Raw genomic sequence first — 16,609 nt, forward strand, 5'->3', positions numbered from 1 at the left:
AAATGTTCCGGTGAAGCCCAACACAAACTGACGGAACAGAACCTCAACTTCCGATTAGGCAGAAACAATACAACAATGAGCAGATAATTTTCTTTTTTGCGTGGTAAATATTGACATGGAAAATATTCCCTGCTCTTCTTCAAACAATGCCAGGAGCTCTTTTACATCTACCTAAACGGGTAGAAAATGTGTCAATTTAATAATCCATCTGAAACATTGGCTGGGATTCTCCATTCGGGAGACTTCAGGTGGGATTCTCCGTCCCGTTGCACCCGTTTTCCGCTACGGCCTGCCCCCGCCAGTAGCGGGATAGTCCGTCCCGGCAGCCGGCCAATGGGGTTTCCCATTGAGGGCACTCCCACGCCATTGGGAGATCGACGGGCATGGGTGCGCTGTCGGTGAAGTGAAGGATCTCGCAATGGCGAATCCAGCCCTACGTGCTCCCGCCAGCGGGGAACTGGGACTGGTTTCCGCTGACGCTAGCGATGGCATCCAGATGCATGTCACAGTCCTTTCACATACATGATGGAGAGCACACCAGATTCCCTCAAAATCCCAAAATTGAGCTGCCATATTGAGCGGGTGGCCCAATCCTAAAGTTTGACGGCAGGCCAGTCTCTCCCCGACAGTGCAAATCCTGACACCCCTGATGACAAGGAGCGTACCCCCAAACCCATATCAAGGAAGGGCCCAGGGGTACTCTGCGCGGCTGCTGGGGTTGTGGGGAGGGCCTGGGGAATCCCCATATAGGTGAATTGGGGTTTTGGGGGGATTTGGGAGTCACGTTGGGGTGGTCGTGAGATCAGGACACCATTTAAAAATGGCGTCCTGATATCCTTCTGCACTGAGGACTTCTGGTGTGCGGAGCTCCTCAGTGTAGAAAACGGGAATAAGTGCGACCTCGTCGTGGCATTCCCCGCTGAGTCCCTGCATCTACCCGAATAGGCGTTCAATAGTGTGGTGTTCGCAGCGCTCTGAGCACTGGGAAACTCCCGGATAAGCGTGCTCACTTTGGAACTCTGTTCCTATTCAGGTCGATTGCGCCCATTATTTCAAATTTGAATTCACTGTGGATAAAACAGATTCATAAAGATTTCTCATGACGTATCTGCAACGTATGCTCAAACATGTAGAATGGATCCCATAATTTACTGCCCGAGGAATAAACAAAGATTTTTTTTAAAATGAAAAATAATGTCTAAGCCATTATCAACTGACAGAATTTCTTAATATTGGACTGGTGTGTTTCATCCTACCTGACTAGCTCAGAGTCTTCTTTATCATCCTTACTGGATGTTAACTTAATTCCACCTTTTTTTGCACGTGGACATCCAGAGAGGCTGTAAAATAAAATGGATTGTACACTCACATATGGAATATTCGATGTTTCTTAACAAAGTCCTTCTGTCTTTCAGTATGTAACCATATTTACCTTCTGTGTGAAGCATAATTTCCAGTCACATGACCAGAGCCATCGCAACCAGGTGTTGGACACCTAACATAATAAGAGGGAGAATATGTTGAACATTACTAACGCTGACATGTGTTTGACTTCACTCGTTGGATTACCATTTGGCAATAAATCCAGTTCCAACAGATTAGTACATTTCAAATCACTGTGAGCACTGGTGAATGCCTATTACTTATAAATCATGTGGAATTTACACCCACAAAAAGGAGTTAAAATAGAAGTTCAAGAAAAGAGATCAAGAAGTGTTACATATCTTGATTTCAGCCTGCCTAGAAGAAAGCTGGTTTATCGCTTTTGGAAAGACCGATCACCCTGCAACAGTTTCCGTCCACCAACCTCTGAACCAATACACCATTGAACTTTGGATTCCGGACTCCCGTGAAACAGTCACTCTTACACCATGGTCTTGCTCTGAACCCCTTTTTTTCTCTTATTGTGTGCAAAAGGCAGAAGTTGGAAAACCCCTTCCTACATTTTGGTTATGTTTAAAATCAACCAACCCTCTTATTTTACCTTATCTCGGGTTTGCTGGCTGTGGGGTTATTAATAATGGGTTGGACTACTCCAAACTGAATATGTCGCCACTTAGAAAGCGGGAAGTCAAAAATCAAAAACACCTTTCTGTAAGTGGGTATGTGTAGTGACAGCATAAACCAGGGTGTTAAAATTAAGCTCTCTCCTCTGCGCAACACTTAACCATGAGCGATTATAGAATAACAACATGTGAATCTTCATCCCAACTTCCCCCGCTTTGCTCTAGTGAAGCAGCTCGCCTCCGCTCTACACAACCCCTCTCCAAAAACCGTGCCGAAGGTTAGGAATGTTAGATTTGAGGAACTGTATACCGCTTCACATTTTTAAACTGTTTTGTACACGAGATATCTGCTCTTAAAATAGCAGATTACTCTTTTTACTTTTTCCTGAAGACAGCATAATTCTGAGGGCGAAGTTCTCCCAGATCCCCACCGGTGTATTTGATGGCGGGCACAGTGGGAGTATGTGACATGAGGCCCAGAAATATGTTTCTTGTGGGTGTGAATTTACAGATGGCTGGCATCTGCCATGGTGGGTCGGTAATCTCCAGCGGCTGGCATGAACTTCATTTGAAGGCCCGACTCGCCCATGCTAGATTCTCCATGGTGCCAATGGGAAAACATGCCAGAATGAAATACATTGGGAACAACGTGGTGTGCAGATGTTGGAACTCATCGGAACAATGCCTGGGGGTGCCTCCAGAGTTCAGGATGGTGGCCGCCTGCAACCCTGGACCCCGGAACATCAGAGCGGTGGGTCGGGGGATCATCTGCACATTAGATGTCCAGAGGATGGTCCATCTTCCAGTCTCGAATGTTTCTGGAGATCTATCTTCATTCTCAGGAGGTCCATCTTCCGGCCTCAGTGTGCTCCCAGAGATTTATCTTCATTTTCAGGAGGTCCACCTTCTTCAATAGTAGGACAGTGATATTGGCCACCTTTTCAATATGGCGTCTAGACACCACATCAGATTGTGCGTCATCCAGGCCTTCCCACCACTGAATGCAGGATGAAATATCCGAGTCCATAATTAATGAGGTCGGGGCCAGAAGATTTGGGGCGCGATTCTCCGCTCCGACGGCAGACGCCAGAGGGGCTGTTTAGCACACTGGGCTAAATCACTGGCTTTGAAAGCAGACCAAGCAGGCCAGCAGCACGGTTCGATTCCCGTAATGGCCTCCCTGAACAGGCGCCAGAATGTGGCGACTAGGGGCTTTTCACAGTAACTTAATTGAAGTCTACTCGTGACAATAAGCAATTTAAATTTTTTTCGAGTGTCGGCGCCGGCGCCAAAACGGGAGTGTTTCACTCCGCGGTCGGTGCCCGTTCCGGGACTCCATTCGACGCCGTACAAGGGGGCCAGCAGGGGCGCAGCGGGAAGTGCGGCCTCGGAGCCGCATCGGAGACGTGGCACCACGCAATTGACGCGGCGCAGTGTCGCACATAAGGCGACGCAAGCGCACAGGCTGCCGATGGAGCAACATGACGCCACGCCGAGCAGCGCCCCGGTTCACCGACCACAACCTGGAGACGCTCCTGGACGCTCTCGAGGAGAGGAGAGGGCATCTGTACCCTGGACCCGGCCAAAGGGTCCCACTCAACGTGGCCTGGCATCTGTGGAGGGAGGCGAACGCGGCCGTCAGTGCCATTGCTTTGACACTCAAGACTGGCGAGCAATGCCGCAAAATGCTCAACGACCTACTGAGGGCAGCCAGGGTGAGTACGCAGGAATGTACTCATGGCACCAACCCCTCTACCCCCAACGTGTGTGACAGCCACCCCTTCCCCAAGGGGACGGTACAACCACAGCCATGATCCGCTTGGCTGCAGCCACCCATACAAGCCGCGTTGGCCGTGTGCCCTGTGCACCCATGCCAACATAGATCCAACTGCATGCATTGGACCACCTAACAATGCTGTCATTTCCTCCCCAAGGAGAAGAGCGCCCATAACCAACAGGAGTGAGCCCGAACTGGAGAGGGTGAATCTGACTTGCGGCCCCTCACCGTGCACGAGCAGAGGGCACTGGACATAGCTGGTGCACCCGAGGTCCGGGAGATTGCCCATGCCAAGATCAGGCGCACGCCACCAAGCGAGATCTCTCCTACCTGCCTGGCCCCTTTCCCCTCAGCACTCTCCACCAGCCCTCTCCCCTCCCCTCAGCACACTACCCCCAGCACTCTCCCCTCAGCCCTTCTCCCTCAGCACACTACCCCCGCCCCCCCCCCCCCCATCCCCCCCCCCCACCAGCCATTTCCCCTCAGGACTCGCCCTTCATCCTGTACCGCGGCTCACACCCCTCTCCACCTGCCTAACCATGATGGTGTATTGTGTCTCACAGGGCCACGCGGTGACTGACCCGGAGCACCTGGCAGACACCGCCCCCAGCCAGCGCCTGGGCGTCCAGCCCGCAAGCGATGGGGAGGGCAGCTCCAACAACAGCCCTCTGGCCCAGTCCAGTGATGACACGACGACCCAGGACACCAGCACACAGGGCACAGACTGGCACAACATGACACAGGACACAAGCACACATGGGACAGACAGGCATGGCACGACGACACAGGGGACAGGGGACAGACAGGCACGAGACAAGACACAGGACACAAACATACAGGGCACAGACAGGCACGGCACGACGACACAGGGGACATGGGACAGACAGGCACGACACAACAACACAGGACACCAGCTCACAGAGCACAGACAGGCACGGCACGATGACACAGGGGACAGGGCACAGACAGGCACGGCACGGCGACACAGGGGACAGGGCACAGACAGGCACGGCACGACGACACAGGGGACAAGGCACAGACAGGCACGGCACGACGACATGGGACAGACAGGCACGACACAACAAAACAGGACACAAGCACACAGGGCACAGACAGGCACGGCATGACGACACAGCGAACAAGCACACATGGGACAGACAGGCACAACACGGCGACACAGGACAATAGCACACAGGGGACAGACAGATATGAAGGAACACAACGCGACACCACCACGGAGGGGACGAACATATGGGACATGGCACCCCAGGATACCCCTGACCGCAGGTCTGATGAAGACACCGAGGTTGCGTCACAGCTGTCCCCTGCACCCTCCGCCACCACAGATACTCTCACCTCCGTTGGTCATTTTAGTGATGAGGCTTCTGGGACACTAACTGGTTTGCACCACAAAGCCGATCTGGTACAGCAGGTGGAGGTGGGAGCAGCCGAGGGGCCGGACGGTCAGAGGGCAGCCCAGCCCCGGCAAACACCTGCCGCCTCAGATGGGTCCCGGTTCCTGGAGTTCCCCCACCCACCCATAGACCCGATGCAGTCAGGGACCCAAGGGCGTGATAGTGTGCCGGCCGGTTTCCAGCACCTGCAGATGCAAGTGCAGGGGTTCATCTGCGTCCAGGAGCAGGAAATGGTGCCGGTCATGAGTGCCACACAGGCCAACATCACGTTGGAGAAATGGTGGCGATGGTGTCGGGCATGGGACTGAGTTTGCAGGGCCTGGGGCTATCTGTGCAAGCAAACTCCGCGGCCCACGACAGGGGTGCCGTCTCGCAGGCAGCCATGAGCCAGGGCCAGCTGAACATCGCAGAGGCGCTCAACAACCTGGCGTGGTCTCAGCAGTCCATGGCCCAGTCCCAGCAGGCCATCGCTGAGAGCATCAGCGCCATTGCCCGGGTGATGGACGGCATTGTACACAACCAGACAGGGATGGTGAACTCCCTGAGCTCCATGGCTGCGAATGTCCAGACCCTGTTCGATACCAGCACGGGCCTCCAGGACTGACAGCGCCAGGTGATGGTGGTGCCCGGGTGCTGGATCCGCTCGCACCCCCATCCCATGGAGAGCCCCGGGGGCCACCGGGCACCCCGAGGGAGGAGGAGGTTCTGGGGCCCATTCCGGCTCCCCCTTCAGGGGCAGCCACCTCGGACTCCCCCCAGTACCGTCCCTGGTGCATCTGGTGGGCAGTGGGCAGAACAGGGTGGCACTACGCCATCCCAATTGTCCGAGGTGCAGCCTGGCCCATCCAGGCCGGGCTGCCCCAGGAAACAGCCGCCAAAGGGGACCCTAGTCACAGGGCAGGAATCACAGGAGTCCACCTCCAGTTCTGCTGTACCGTCTGGGGGAACACTGAGACGTGGTCATAGGCCAGAAAGGTAGACACTGATGAGTAAGTTGGCATGGGTGCAGGGCACAGAATAGTTAGATGTGCTAGGGCACATGTATAGGATATCTGTTATTAAACACATTCCACACCTATGTGAGCTGCCTCTGTATTTTGTCCGATGCGGGCGGGGACTGTGTGCCAGTGTGTATGAGGGGCGCTGCGATAGAAGGTGAGCTCCGGTGCTTGTGACGTGCGGCCCCCCGCCCCCCCCCCCCCCCCCCATGGTTCTCCCACTCCAACCTGCCCCCAGCTATACGCCAGGGCCATGGGATGCAGTGTCTGGGCCCCGTGCAGGGTCCACCCAGGTGGAGGGTCTTGATGTGGCCATGAGTCAGACATTGTTGAACGATGTATGGCTCAGAGCCCATCGCACGGCAGGTTGTCATCATCCTCCTTGCTTGTACCAGATCCACTTACAACATCAACTGTTTGCCCCCATCGCATTGTGCCACAAGTGAATGTGTCATGGAGGGGTCGTATGCATGCGGGTGATGTGGTAGTGTGGGAGGTGAGGGTGGTCGGTGGTGGGGGAGGTGAGGGTTGTTGGTGGTGGGGGAGGTGAGGGTGGTCAGTGGTGGGCGAGGTGAGGGTTGTAGGTGGTGGGGGAGGTGAGGGTGGTCAGTGTTGGGGAGGGTGAGGGTGGTTGGTGGTGGGGGAGTTGCCGAACCCTGCAGTCTGTGCCCATGCCCAACACTGCTGACCCCGACCATGGTCGTCAAGACGTGCAGCTACGAGCGACACCCGTGCCTGCTGGCCCAGGCGGCGGCGCTGTCCATCCCCCATGTCCCTGCATCTGCTTCCCCCTCACCATCCCACTCATCGGGAGAAGAGTTCCCCTCATTTTGACCAGCCTCGTCCTCCTCCAGCACATCGCCCCTCTGCTGGGTAATGTTGGGAAGGACGCAGCAGACTACGATAATGCGGCTGACGCTGTCTGACAGGTACTGGAGGGCCCACCCAGAGCGGTCCAGACACCTAAAGCGCATCATCAGCAGCCCAAAGCACCTCTCAACCACACTCCTGGTCGCTGCATGGGCATCATTGTAGCGGCACTCTGCGTCGGTCTGTGTCGCTCTCCGGATAGGCATCATCAGCCATGACTGCAACGGATAACCTCTATCGCCCAGCAACCAACCCCGCAGGAGGGGGGGGGGGGGCGTCCCTCAAACATGGCGAGGATGAACGATTGGGAGAGTCTAAAGGAGTCATGCACACTGCCAGGCTACTTGGCACAGATGTGGAGGATCGTCATCCTGTGGTCACATTGAATATGTACCCTTCCTGTTCAGGCACATGGCCCTTTCCGCCGACGTGGGCCGCATGGCGATGTGCACTCTATCAATCGCCCTCTGCACCATGGGTATCTGGGCAACAGTGGTGATACCCGCTGCGTGGGCATCCTGGTGGTCGCGGTCCACAGGAAACTGTATGCACCGGTCCGCGATGTTGTACAGTGCGTCGGTGACAGCCCGGTTGCACCTGCGCACCGATGGCTGGGCGATGCCGGACAGGTCCCCACTTGGCGACTGGAACAGCCCCGTCGCGAAAATGTTGAGGGCGACCGTCAGCTTGATGGCCACTAGGATGGCATGTCCACCCCAGATCCCACGTGGTGTCAGGTGTGCCATCAGGTTGCAGATGTGGGCGATGGTCTCCCGGCTCAGCAGGAGTCTCCTCCTGCACGCTCTGTCCGGGAGATCCTCGAAGGACATGCGGGGCTGGTACACACGTTGTCACATCGGACGCCTCCGTGGCCGTGGCACACCCTCCTCCTCGTCATCCTCCTGCTGTGGCTCCCGCACAGCGTGGTGCTCCTCCTGTGCCTCTTGAGCGTGTGGCCGAGCGGCCTGGGTGGCTTGCATGTGCCCCACTGCAGCCCACTGCTCTAAAGCAGGTTCCGCCACCTCCCTGTCAGGCCCATTTTCCAACTCCCACTGGGCCTCATGAAGGGCAGCAGCCCCTGCCACGGCTGCCAACAACGCTGGAAGATGGCTAAACATTGTACTATCAGTTGGGGGTGGGATAGACAGGGTTTCAGCATTGGTATACACCCCTCCACAACCAGGTGCCATGGGCGACATGGCCGGCCCGGTTGCCAGCACGCGCCCCACCGATGCCCCCTTGGTGCCCTCAGACCTGTTGGCCGTCTCCTCTGCCAGGGCCACTGTCTGGTGGCAGTGCCCACATGGGGGGCTCCTGTGTGTGTCACCCTGGACATACCCGCTGGTGTGTGCCGGCAATTTGCTGGGGGGATGCGGGTGTCTAGCACACAACAGGACATCCGGGCTGCCTGTGCCGCGAAGCGAACAGGTTGGGTGGACAGCCGCGTGTCCGCCGTCATGGGGTCTGGGTATTGGATCCGCCCTGCCATGGCGGCCGTGGCCGCCTGCAACCTTTTTTGCCCCCACTGCTCCTTCCCCACCCCCATCCCCGGATGTATGCCCCCCCTCCCCCAACACCCCCGGATGTGTTTCCCTCCCCGCCCACCCCAGGCAGGCTCCCCTACACTGCCCGCAGACATGGCCGTGCCGCTCCCCCTCCCGACTCACCACCCCCAACGCTGTCAAACACACCCCGCTCCCCCTGGGTTTACTCCACGCCGTCGTCCACCTCCTCCCGCAGCATCAGCCAGCACAACTGGCTGACGTTGCTTTGGACCATGCGAGAATGCCGCCGGCGTGACATCCGGTTACGCCAGCGGGACTTCGGCCCATTCCAGCCCCGAGAATCCCTGCTCCAACGGCGAATCGCCGCTGTGACTGTTTTTGGTGATTCTCCGAGTGGCCGGACGCCATGTGCGGGCGCCCGTTTTGCCATTCATCGGAGAATGGCGCCCCGGCGTCAGAGCTGCGTCAAGCGATTCGCGTGGCACTGCGGCAATTCTCCGACCCGGCGGGAGGTCGGAGAATTCCGCCCCTGGTGTGTTTACCACCGACTGCTGCAGTGGGAAACAATGCATGTTTCTGTACCCATCACAGCACTTTGACTCAAAATGGGAGACTCCGGCCATCAACGTATGATCCTCCCTAATGAGTGTCAGCAGGCAATTTGAGAATGAATATTATTGAATCTGAATTTGACCCCAATATACAGCAGTAATTTTCACGCCAAGGGTTGCGACTCACGGTTGGGTCATGGGCTGGTGTCTGGAGGGTCGCTGGACCAAGGGTTGCAGTTGTTCTCGATCGCGGGAAGTACTAACCAATGGTTGCAACAGGCTTTCAGAATGCCAGCCATTCCACGCATGCGCATCCCCTCAACAGTGCGCAGGGCCAGAGCAGGGCGGGGCAGACCACCTCCTCCTGATGTCAGTGTACTGACTGTGGTGATATGAGTGGGAGCACTGCCATTGGTGCAGAGCATTGGTTTCCCATTGGCTCTGGCTGGTCAGGTGCCTCTCGTCTGATTGGCTGGGACTAGTCATGTGACTATTCACCAATGGTCGAGAGGCAAGTAGACCCCGCCTCCAAGGTGAGGTATAAGTACCCAGGTTTCCCGGTGGTCGGCCTTTCTCTGTAGTCGACCACCGGGCTAACAGCACGCTGATTAAAGCCACAGTTTGGATCTTCATCGTGTCGCGCGTCCAATTGATGGTACATTAATTTAATCAGCTAGAAGTTTGGAATGGAGCTACGAATCAAGCCTGACTGCCTCCGCACCAGCCCGCCTGCCTCAAATGCGCCCGCAATCTTTAAACATTGGCAGGCGTGTTTCAAGTTACCTGACAACTGCAGCCAGCAAACCCACCAAGAAGCAGAAACTCCACATCCTGCACTCGTGCGTGGGCACGGCGGTATATTCAATGATTGAGGACGAAAGCGATTATGATGCAGCCATTGATATCCTGAAAGGACACTTTCTCCGGCCGGTCAACGAAGTATACGCACGGCATCTCCTGGCTACTAGACAGCAGTTCCCTGGTGCGTCACTCGACGAATTCTACCATGCCCTCACAGCTCTAGGGAGAATGTGCTCCTGTCCCCAAGTTTCGGCCACTGAGCACATGGAACTTTTAATTAGAGACGCTTATGTTGCCGGCATGCAATCCTCCTCTATCCGCCAACGATTGCTGGAGAAGAACGCCCTCAGCCTAGCTGAGGCACGGACCCATGCAACCTCCCTGGAGGTCGCTGACCTGAACGCTCGCGCATATGCCCCCAGCCGCACAGCAACCCCCTGGACCTCGTGGCATGCGCCACCCCCGTCCTCCGCTGACCCCGACCCTCCCCCAGGCCTGCGCTGCGCGACGCTCCAACAAGCTATCAGGGCCCCGCTATTTTTGTCGCCTATTTGGTTTCCTATTGGCTCTGGTTGGTCATGTGCCTCTCATCTGATTGGCTGGGACTAGTCATGTGACTGCTCGCCAACTGGTCAAGAGGCAAGTAGACCCCGCCTCCGAGGCGGGGTATAAGTACCTAGGTTTCCTGGCGGTCAGCCTTTCTCTGTAGTTGACCACCAGGCTAACAACTAGCTGATTAAAGCCACAGTTTGGATCTTCATCGTGTCTCGCGTCCAATTGATGGTACATCACTGACCCAGGAGCAGATTTTTTAAAAATCAATGCAGTCTTCCTGCCTTAAATGGCGGCAGGGAGCAGGTCACGGGTCCCGTACACTGACATCTCATGCCCTGGGCTGAAGAGAGATTCCTTCATTTTGTTAGCAGCAAGCAAGCAACAGGATTGAACAATGTAAAATAGATCATTTTGTGATAAGGAAGAGAGGGCCAGAGACACAAACATGCCAGGAACTCACAGCTAAATCTACTGGAGAGAGAGTAGTTCAGGAGAATTGACAGCAGGACAAAGCAGAGCTGATGTGAGTTCCAGGGCATCAGGTGAACAGCCCATTAAGAAGAAGCTGAAATGAGAAACAAAACAGTATAAAGATGATTTTTTTTAAGGTATAGCTTTACTATTGTGCCAGTGCAAATCAGGATGCAAATGTGTGTTATATGGAGGGAAGCTTTAAACCCTCAGAACTTCAAAGGCATTTGAAGTCTAAGCATGGTGAGTTTGAGGACAAACTTTTTTCAAAGGATGTAGTGAGAACTTAAATCATCAGCTGAAGTTCTTAACAGAAAGTGTAACATTGAATGACAAATCAAGTGAGATCGTGAAGACCAAGTAGGCTCACCTGTCACATTAAAGGTAAATAAAAATGGTGGGTCGTGAAGGTCGGCCGGTGTGGGTCGCGAATGTCAGCTGGCGTGGGTCCCGAAGTATGGCCAATTGGTAAAATGAGGCCCCAGGCAAAAACATTTGAAAAACACTGATATACAACATGAAAGAAGCATCATTAGAGAGCAATCAGGAATGTAAACCCTGACTGATCTCCTCCCTCCATAGTTGAGGGACACTGCGCAGTATTAGATCACTTGCTGAGATTAATGAACTCAGCAAGCACCTTGGTCAACTGCTTTGGAAAAGCCCAGACAAAAGTATTTCCTGAAGGATTTCTTTTTAAAACACTCTGTTACTGAAAGCTTTGAATATAATCTTTAGTGTGCCAGCAGCAAAATGAAAGACATGGCCGGAATTCTCCCAATTTGTAACTAAGTACTATGGTGGGGGTGGGAACGCGGAGTATTTCCCGCTGAGGAGGCCGGTGGGAAAACACGCCAAATCTTCTGGCATCGACCTAATTAATTATGTGTCCAGGTGTTGTGCGCGGTATTTAATGGGGGGGGGGGGGGGGGGGGGGGGTGGGATAGGCCTGATGGCACCTAGTTCTCTGCCGTGTCCAAGAACTAGAAGGCGTTCAACATCACTGACCCACTTTTGAAGAAAAAAATGTGGATCCCTCGTGAAAATTAAGATAGACCTCCGGGAGCAGTCTGAGAGCAGAAGATGGCCCTCCTGAGAATGAAGATGGGTCTCCAGGACCATTCTGAGGTTGAAAGACTGACCTTCTTTGGGACACCTCATTTGCAAAGGCCACCTGCAGGTACATCCCCAACCCCATGCAGTAGTGTCCCAGAGTCCAGGGTTGCTGATGGTCTCCACCCGGAACTCCGGTATTGTTCAGGTGATTACCGACATCTGTATGCCAGATTGTTCCAAATGTGCTTCATGCTGGTGTGTTTTCCCGCTGGCATCAAGGAGAATCTGGTTTGTGCGGTCAGGCCTTCATCTACGTCCCATTAACGGGATACAAATGAGGTTCATGCTGCCCTCTGGCTTCATGCTGCTGGGGTGGCATGGTAGTGCAGTGGTTAGCACTGCTGCCTCACAGCGCTGAGGAACAGTGTTCAATCCTGGCCCAGGTCACTGTCCATGTGGAGTTTGCACAGTTGCCCTGTGTCTGCGTGGGTCTCGCCCTCACAACCCAAAGATGTGTAGGGTAGGTGAATTCGCCGTGCCAAATTGTCCCTTAACTGGAAAAAAAATGAATTGGCTAATTTAAATTTATTTTTTAAATAAATAAATAAGTTGAATGATTCATGCCGGTGAAAACCAATTTCTGGGCCTCTCGGCATATTCTTCCACAATGCCCACCATCGAACATGCTGGCAGGGGCTTGGGAGAATTCCGCCTCCTATCTCACTGTAGTCAGCATGTCTCCTGTCAGTCATTCAGGCCTGACTATGTCAACCATGGAAAGATATTGGAAAATTATGTGAAATAGACTTTGAAAGCATACTTCAGTTCTTGGGAGCTGGCTGCCATAAGACTCTTAAGGCTCTTGTCAGCCAAAGGACAACCAGACACACTGCAAAAAAGAAAGTAAATATTTATTTTCCATTACCTTTCTGAGAATAGATGAACATTTTCTAAGCAAGAAAACATTGTAATATGACGGAGAAACCTTATAACACCTTTACTCGCCAACAGAAACTCTCATGTTCACAATCAGACCATTCAAACAGATAACAGGACGTTTCTCACTATTGAGTGTGTAAATATTTAAAAATGGAATAATTATAAGGGATTTTTATGCACTTGTTAACAGATTAATTTGTTGCAGGTTATAGTTAACTTCATTACTGGCATTTCAGAATGATACAAAATATCTTATTAATGACAAGCTACTGAGTGAGTGGCTGAATGTACATCATCCTCCTGTCACCGCTAAGTACCTTTCAGAAATGTGTTACAAGATTGTATGGGGTCATTTGTCTTTACTGCATAATTTATATAGCTTTGAATGTTAGTAGAAGTTTACACTGAAATACTAAAATTAAGACAAGGGATAGTTTCTGAAATTTTTGATTGTCAGTGTGGAATTTGTGACATAACGAGGAAAATTCTCAATTTGAAGTGCGTTCAGTTAAGTAGCTCAGATTTCAACCTTTCGCAGGAACAGCCGTTGGTATTTGTCAATCTCATGTAATGACGCAGTTACCAAGAAGACTGGTCAATAGAATGCAAAAATGAATGTTTGAAAGAATGCACCTCTCCGTTGCCTCTACTTGACATTGCTGCAGATATGGCAGAATAACATAGATAGTCGACTTGTGTTTCAATGCCTCGCACGCTCTTTGCTGTTAGTATTGGAGGCACCAGCGCTCCAAATTAATTTAACATTTTAGATTACAATTTATAAATTAAACCTGGGCACATTTGACTCACTCTACTTGCAAAATTGCCCACCGCTTGTCTAAAATTGCACGCTTGCACAAACTTGGGCCCAGCACAACTAAACAACATTTTAACCATGCAAATAAACTTTAACTTGAGTTTTTTTTTGTATATCATGTGTGTTTTAATAGTGATGTTCATAAATATTAAGGCTTTTTATTTAGTTTGGAAATAGAACTGAGAAGGACTAAGAAGAGAAAAATATACATTTATGACATTTCCTTCAATAGATAAACTCCAAGAGAAAACTTAATTTAAATCACTTAAGATTCAGATGTAGTTCCTTTAAAATCATTACCATGCTATAGTATTGCAGCGTGTCCAGTTAGATAAGCACAACAGTCACTTGAGACATTTTGAAAACAAATACACAGCTTACAAGCAAGCAGTTTTTAATTTAGCCACAAACCGCAGGCCAATTTTCTGTTTCTAAAAGATACAGTTGCTGGCAGAACACATAATGGAGAAATTATGCATTTTTTTTGCAAATCATTTTTATAACTTGTGATCCAGGCTTCAGTTATCCACACTTGTGTCTGAGAGCAGAAGCTGTAAAGCGTCAAGTGTTATTCGCAAGACTGGAGTTAAATCACTGCAACTTGTACCTTATCCATCATCGCCATACCTTGTACCCATGCATTACATGCATATGCAAACCTTTGTTCCTGGTCAGTAAAAGTTGAATGTTTTAAGATTTTCAGCTTTTAAAAAAAATAAAATAAAAGCTCGCCAGTAAATTTATAGGAAGTTCATTTGATCCCAAGTGCACTCATGACCTTCCACTGAATGTCACCTCACTGTACCTCAGTGAAATCAGGACCCAGTTCTGCAATTGTATTAATATTATCGGCTAAATTTTCATGTTAAAGATAGGTATCAGGAGTCAGGAAATGTCTTTGCCTGGTGCACCTGCTTGGGAAAACGTGACTTGAAAATTCCAATTTATATTTGAGGAGTGGAGAGGAGGAGGGGGGGGGGGGGGGGGGGGGGGGGGGGGGGGGTTGGTGGCGGTGCATGCTGGAGTTGGGCCCATGATTCTGGAAACAGCTTGGAGGCAGCCACAGAAGCGGCTGAGTGCTGAAACAGGCTGGTATCACATACCTGCGGTGTGATGCATAATTTCCAGTTACATGGCCACTACCATCACATCCTGGGGTTGGGCAACTAGGAAAGAGCAAAAGAAAAAAAGATGGTCAAAATAACACCTTTAGCAACAATAGCAGCAGCTCCAGCCTTTCAAAGTAGATAATCATTTAGGTTAAGGATATCCATGCCTATATATTTAGGGGAGGTGGTTATGACTTGGTTTCGCTACTCCGAGTTACCTCTTGAATTGTAATTTGACCTCTTATTATTGTGTTTCGATGGTAATTCCAAGCTCTGAACAACTGATATTTTGTGAACATTCTGCAGGGAAACATTTGTAACCAGATTTAACAGGGTATTTGCTATCCCTTAGTACAAGTCCCGAAAGATGTGCTGTTAGGTAATTTGGACATTTTGAATTCTCCCTCCGTATACCCGAACAGGCGCCGGAATGTGGCAACTAGGGGCTTTTCACAGTAACTTCATTGCAGTGTTAATGTAAACCTAATTGTGACACTAAAGATTATTATTATTATGATTATTATTATTTTACACTCTGGAAAAAGGGGGAAAGATTTTGTAAATTAGGAGATGTCAAAGGTTATCGAGGTTGGGAAGGAAAAGAAGTTAAAGCCACTATCGAATCAGCCATAGTCTTATCAAATAGCCTTCTCTTGCACTTAATTTGTATGTTCGTATATATGATAGGCACGTTCCTATGTACACAGACAGCAGGAAATTCTTTTTTTAAAATAAATTTAGAGCATCCGATTATTATTTTTCTAATTAAGGGGCAATTTAACATGGCCAATCCACCTACCCTGCACATCTTTTTGGGTTGTGGGGGTGAGACCTACGCAGGCAGAGGGAGAATGTGCAAACTCCACATGGACAGTGACCCAGGGCCGGGATCAAACCTGAGACCTCGGCGCCGTGAGACAGCAATGCTAACCACTGCGCCACTGTGCTGCCCCTAGGCAGGAGGAAATTCTGGCAACAGTTTCCAGCAATAGCTTCACAATAATTAACAGTACAAGTACTCTTTAGAATTAGAAGGCAATCAGTTTGAAATAAATAAACAAAAAGACTTGTATTTACATAATTCCTTCCTTGACCTCAGGATGTCGTAAAGTGATTTGCTGCCAAAGAAGGACTTTTGACATGTCGTCACTGTCGTAGGGAGATACAACAGCCAAATTCCATATAGCAAGACCTCACAGACAGCAATGAGATAATCTGTCCATCTGATGATGACTTTGATGGAGGGATTAGTATTGGTCAGGACCACGGGAGATCTCCCCTACTCTTCTTCATCGCATCATGGGATCTCTTATGTCCTGAGAGAGCAGATAGGTCCTTAGTTTAACATTTCATCTGAAAGATGCCGCCTGACAGGACTCCATCATGGAAATGTCAGTCTTGAAACTTGTCTCTCCTGTGCTGATGAATGATGAATGTAAATTAGCATTAGGACTGAATATAAGTCAAATGTTCTTTTTATTAACCATGTGTTGATCGTGGCACAGAGTTTCTCTTCAACTTATCCATCTGCTCTCTCAGGTTGACATAAAAGATCCCAGGACACTACATTGTGTAATATTAACAATACCCACAATTTTACAGCACAGCACGATTTCTGAAATAGCAGTGCTGTAGGGTTATTTTAGGAACTTTCACAAACACGTTTTACCCATTGTCTGTGAGTATACTCGTTAGGTATGATTCTATTTTTGGTATTTTTTCCCATCTTGTATTTAATC

The 16,609-nt window shown here is 51.0% G+C and overlaps 1 protein-coding gene across 1 annotated transcript in view; it reads right to left on the minus strand.

Moving 5' to 3' along the window:
• The window catches only part of st18 (ST18 C2H2C-type zinc finger transcription factor), a 458,310-nt gene that overhangs the window by 38,091 nt on the left and 403,610 nt on the right, over nt 1-16,609 (minus strand). The window contains exons 17-20 of the mRNA XM_038809340.1: nt 14,865-14,927; nt 12,826-12,894; nt 1,433-1,495; nt 1,257-1,340 (exon numbers count right to left, since the gene is read on the minus strand). Coding sequence (XP_038665268.1) covers nt 1,257-1,340; nt 1,433-1,495; nt 12,826-12,894; nt 14,865-14,927 — 279 coding nt within the window. The remainder of the gene's footprint in view (nt 1-1,256; nt 1,341-1,432; nt 1,496-12,825; nt 12,895-14,864; nt 14,928-16,609) is intronic.

Source organism: Scyliorhinus canicula, chromosome 10 (genome assembly GCF_902713615.1).
Source record: "Scyliorhinus canicula chromosome 10, sScyCan1.1, whole genome shotgun sequence".
Taxonomy (NCBI): Eukaryota; Metazoa; Chordata; class Chondrichthyes; order Carcharhiniformes; family Scyliorhinidae; genus Scyliorhinus; species Scyliorhinus canicula.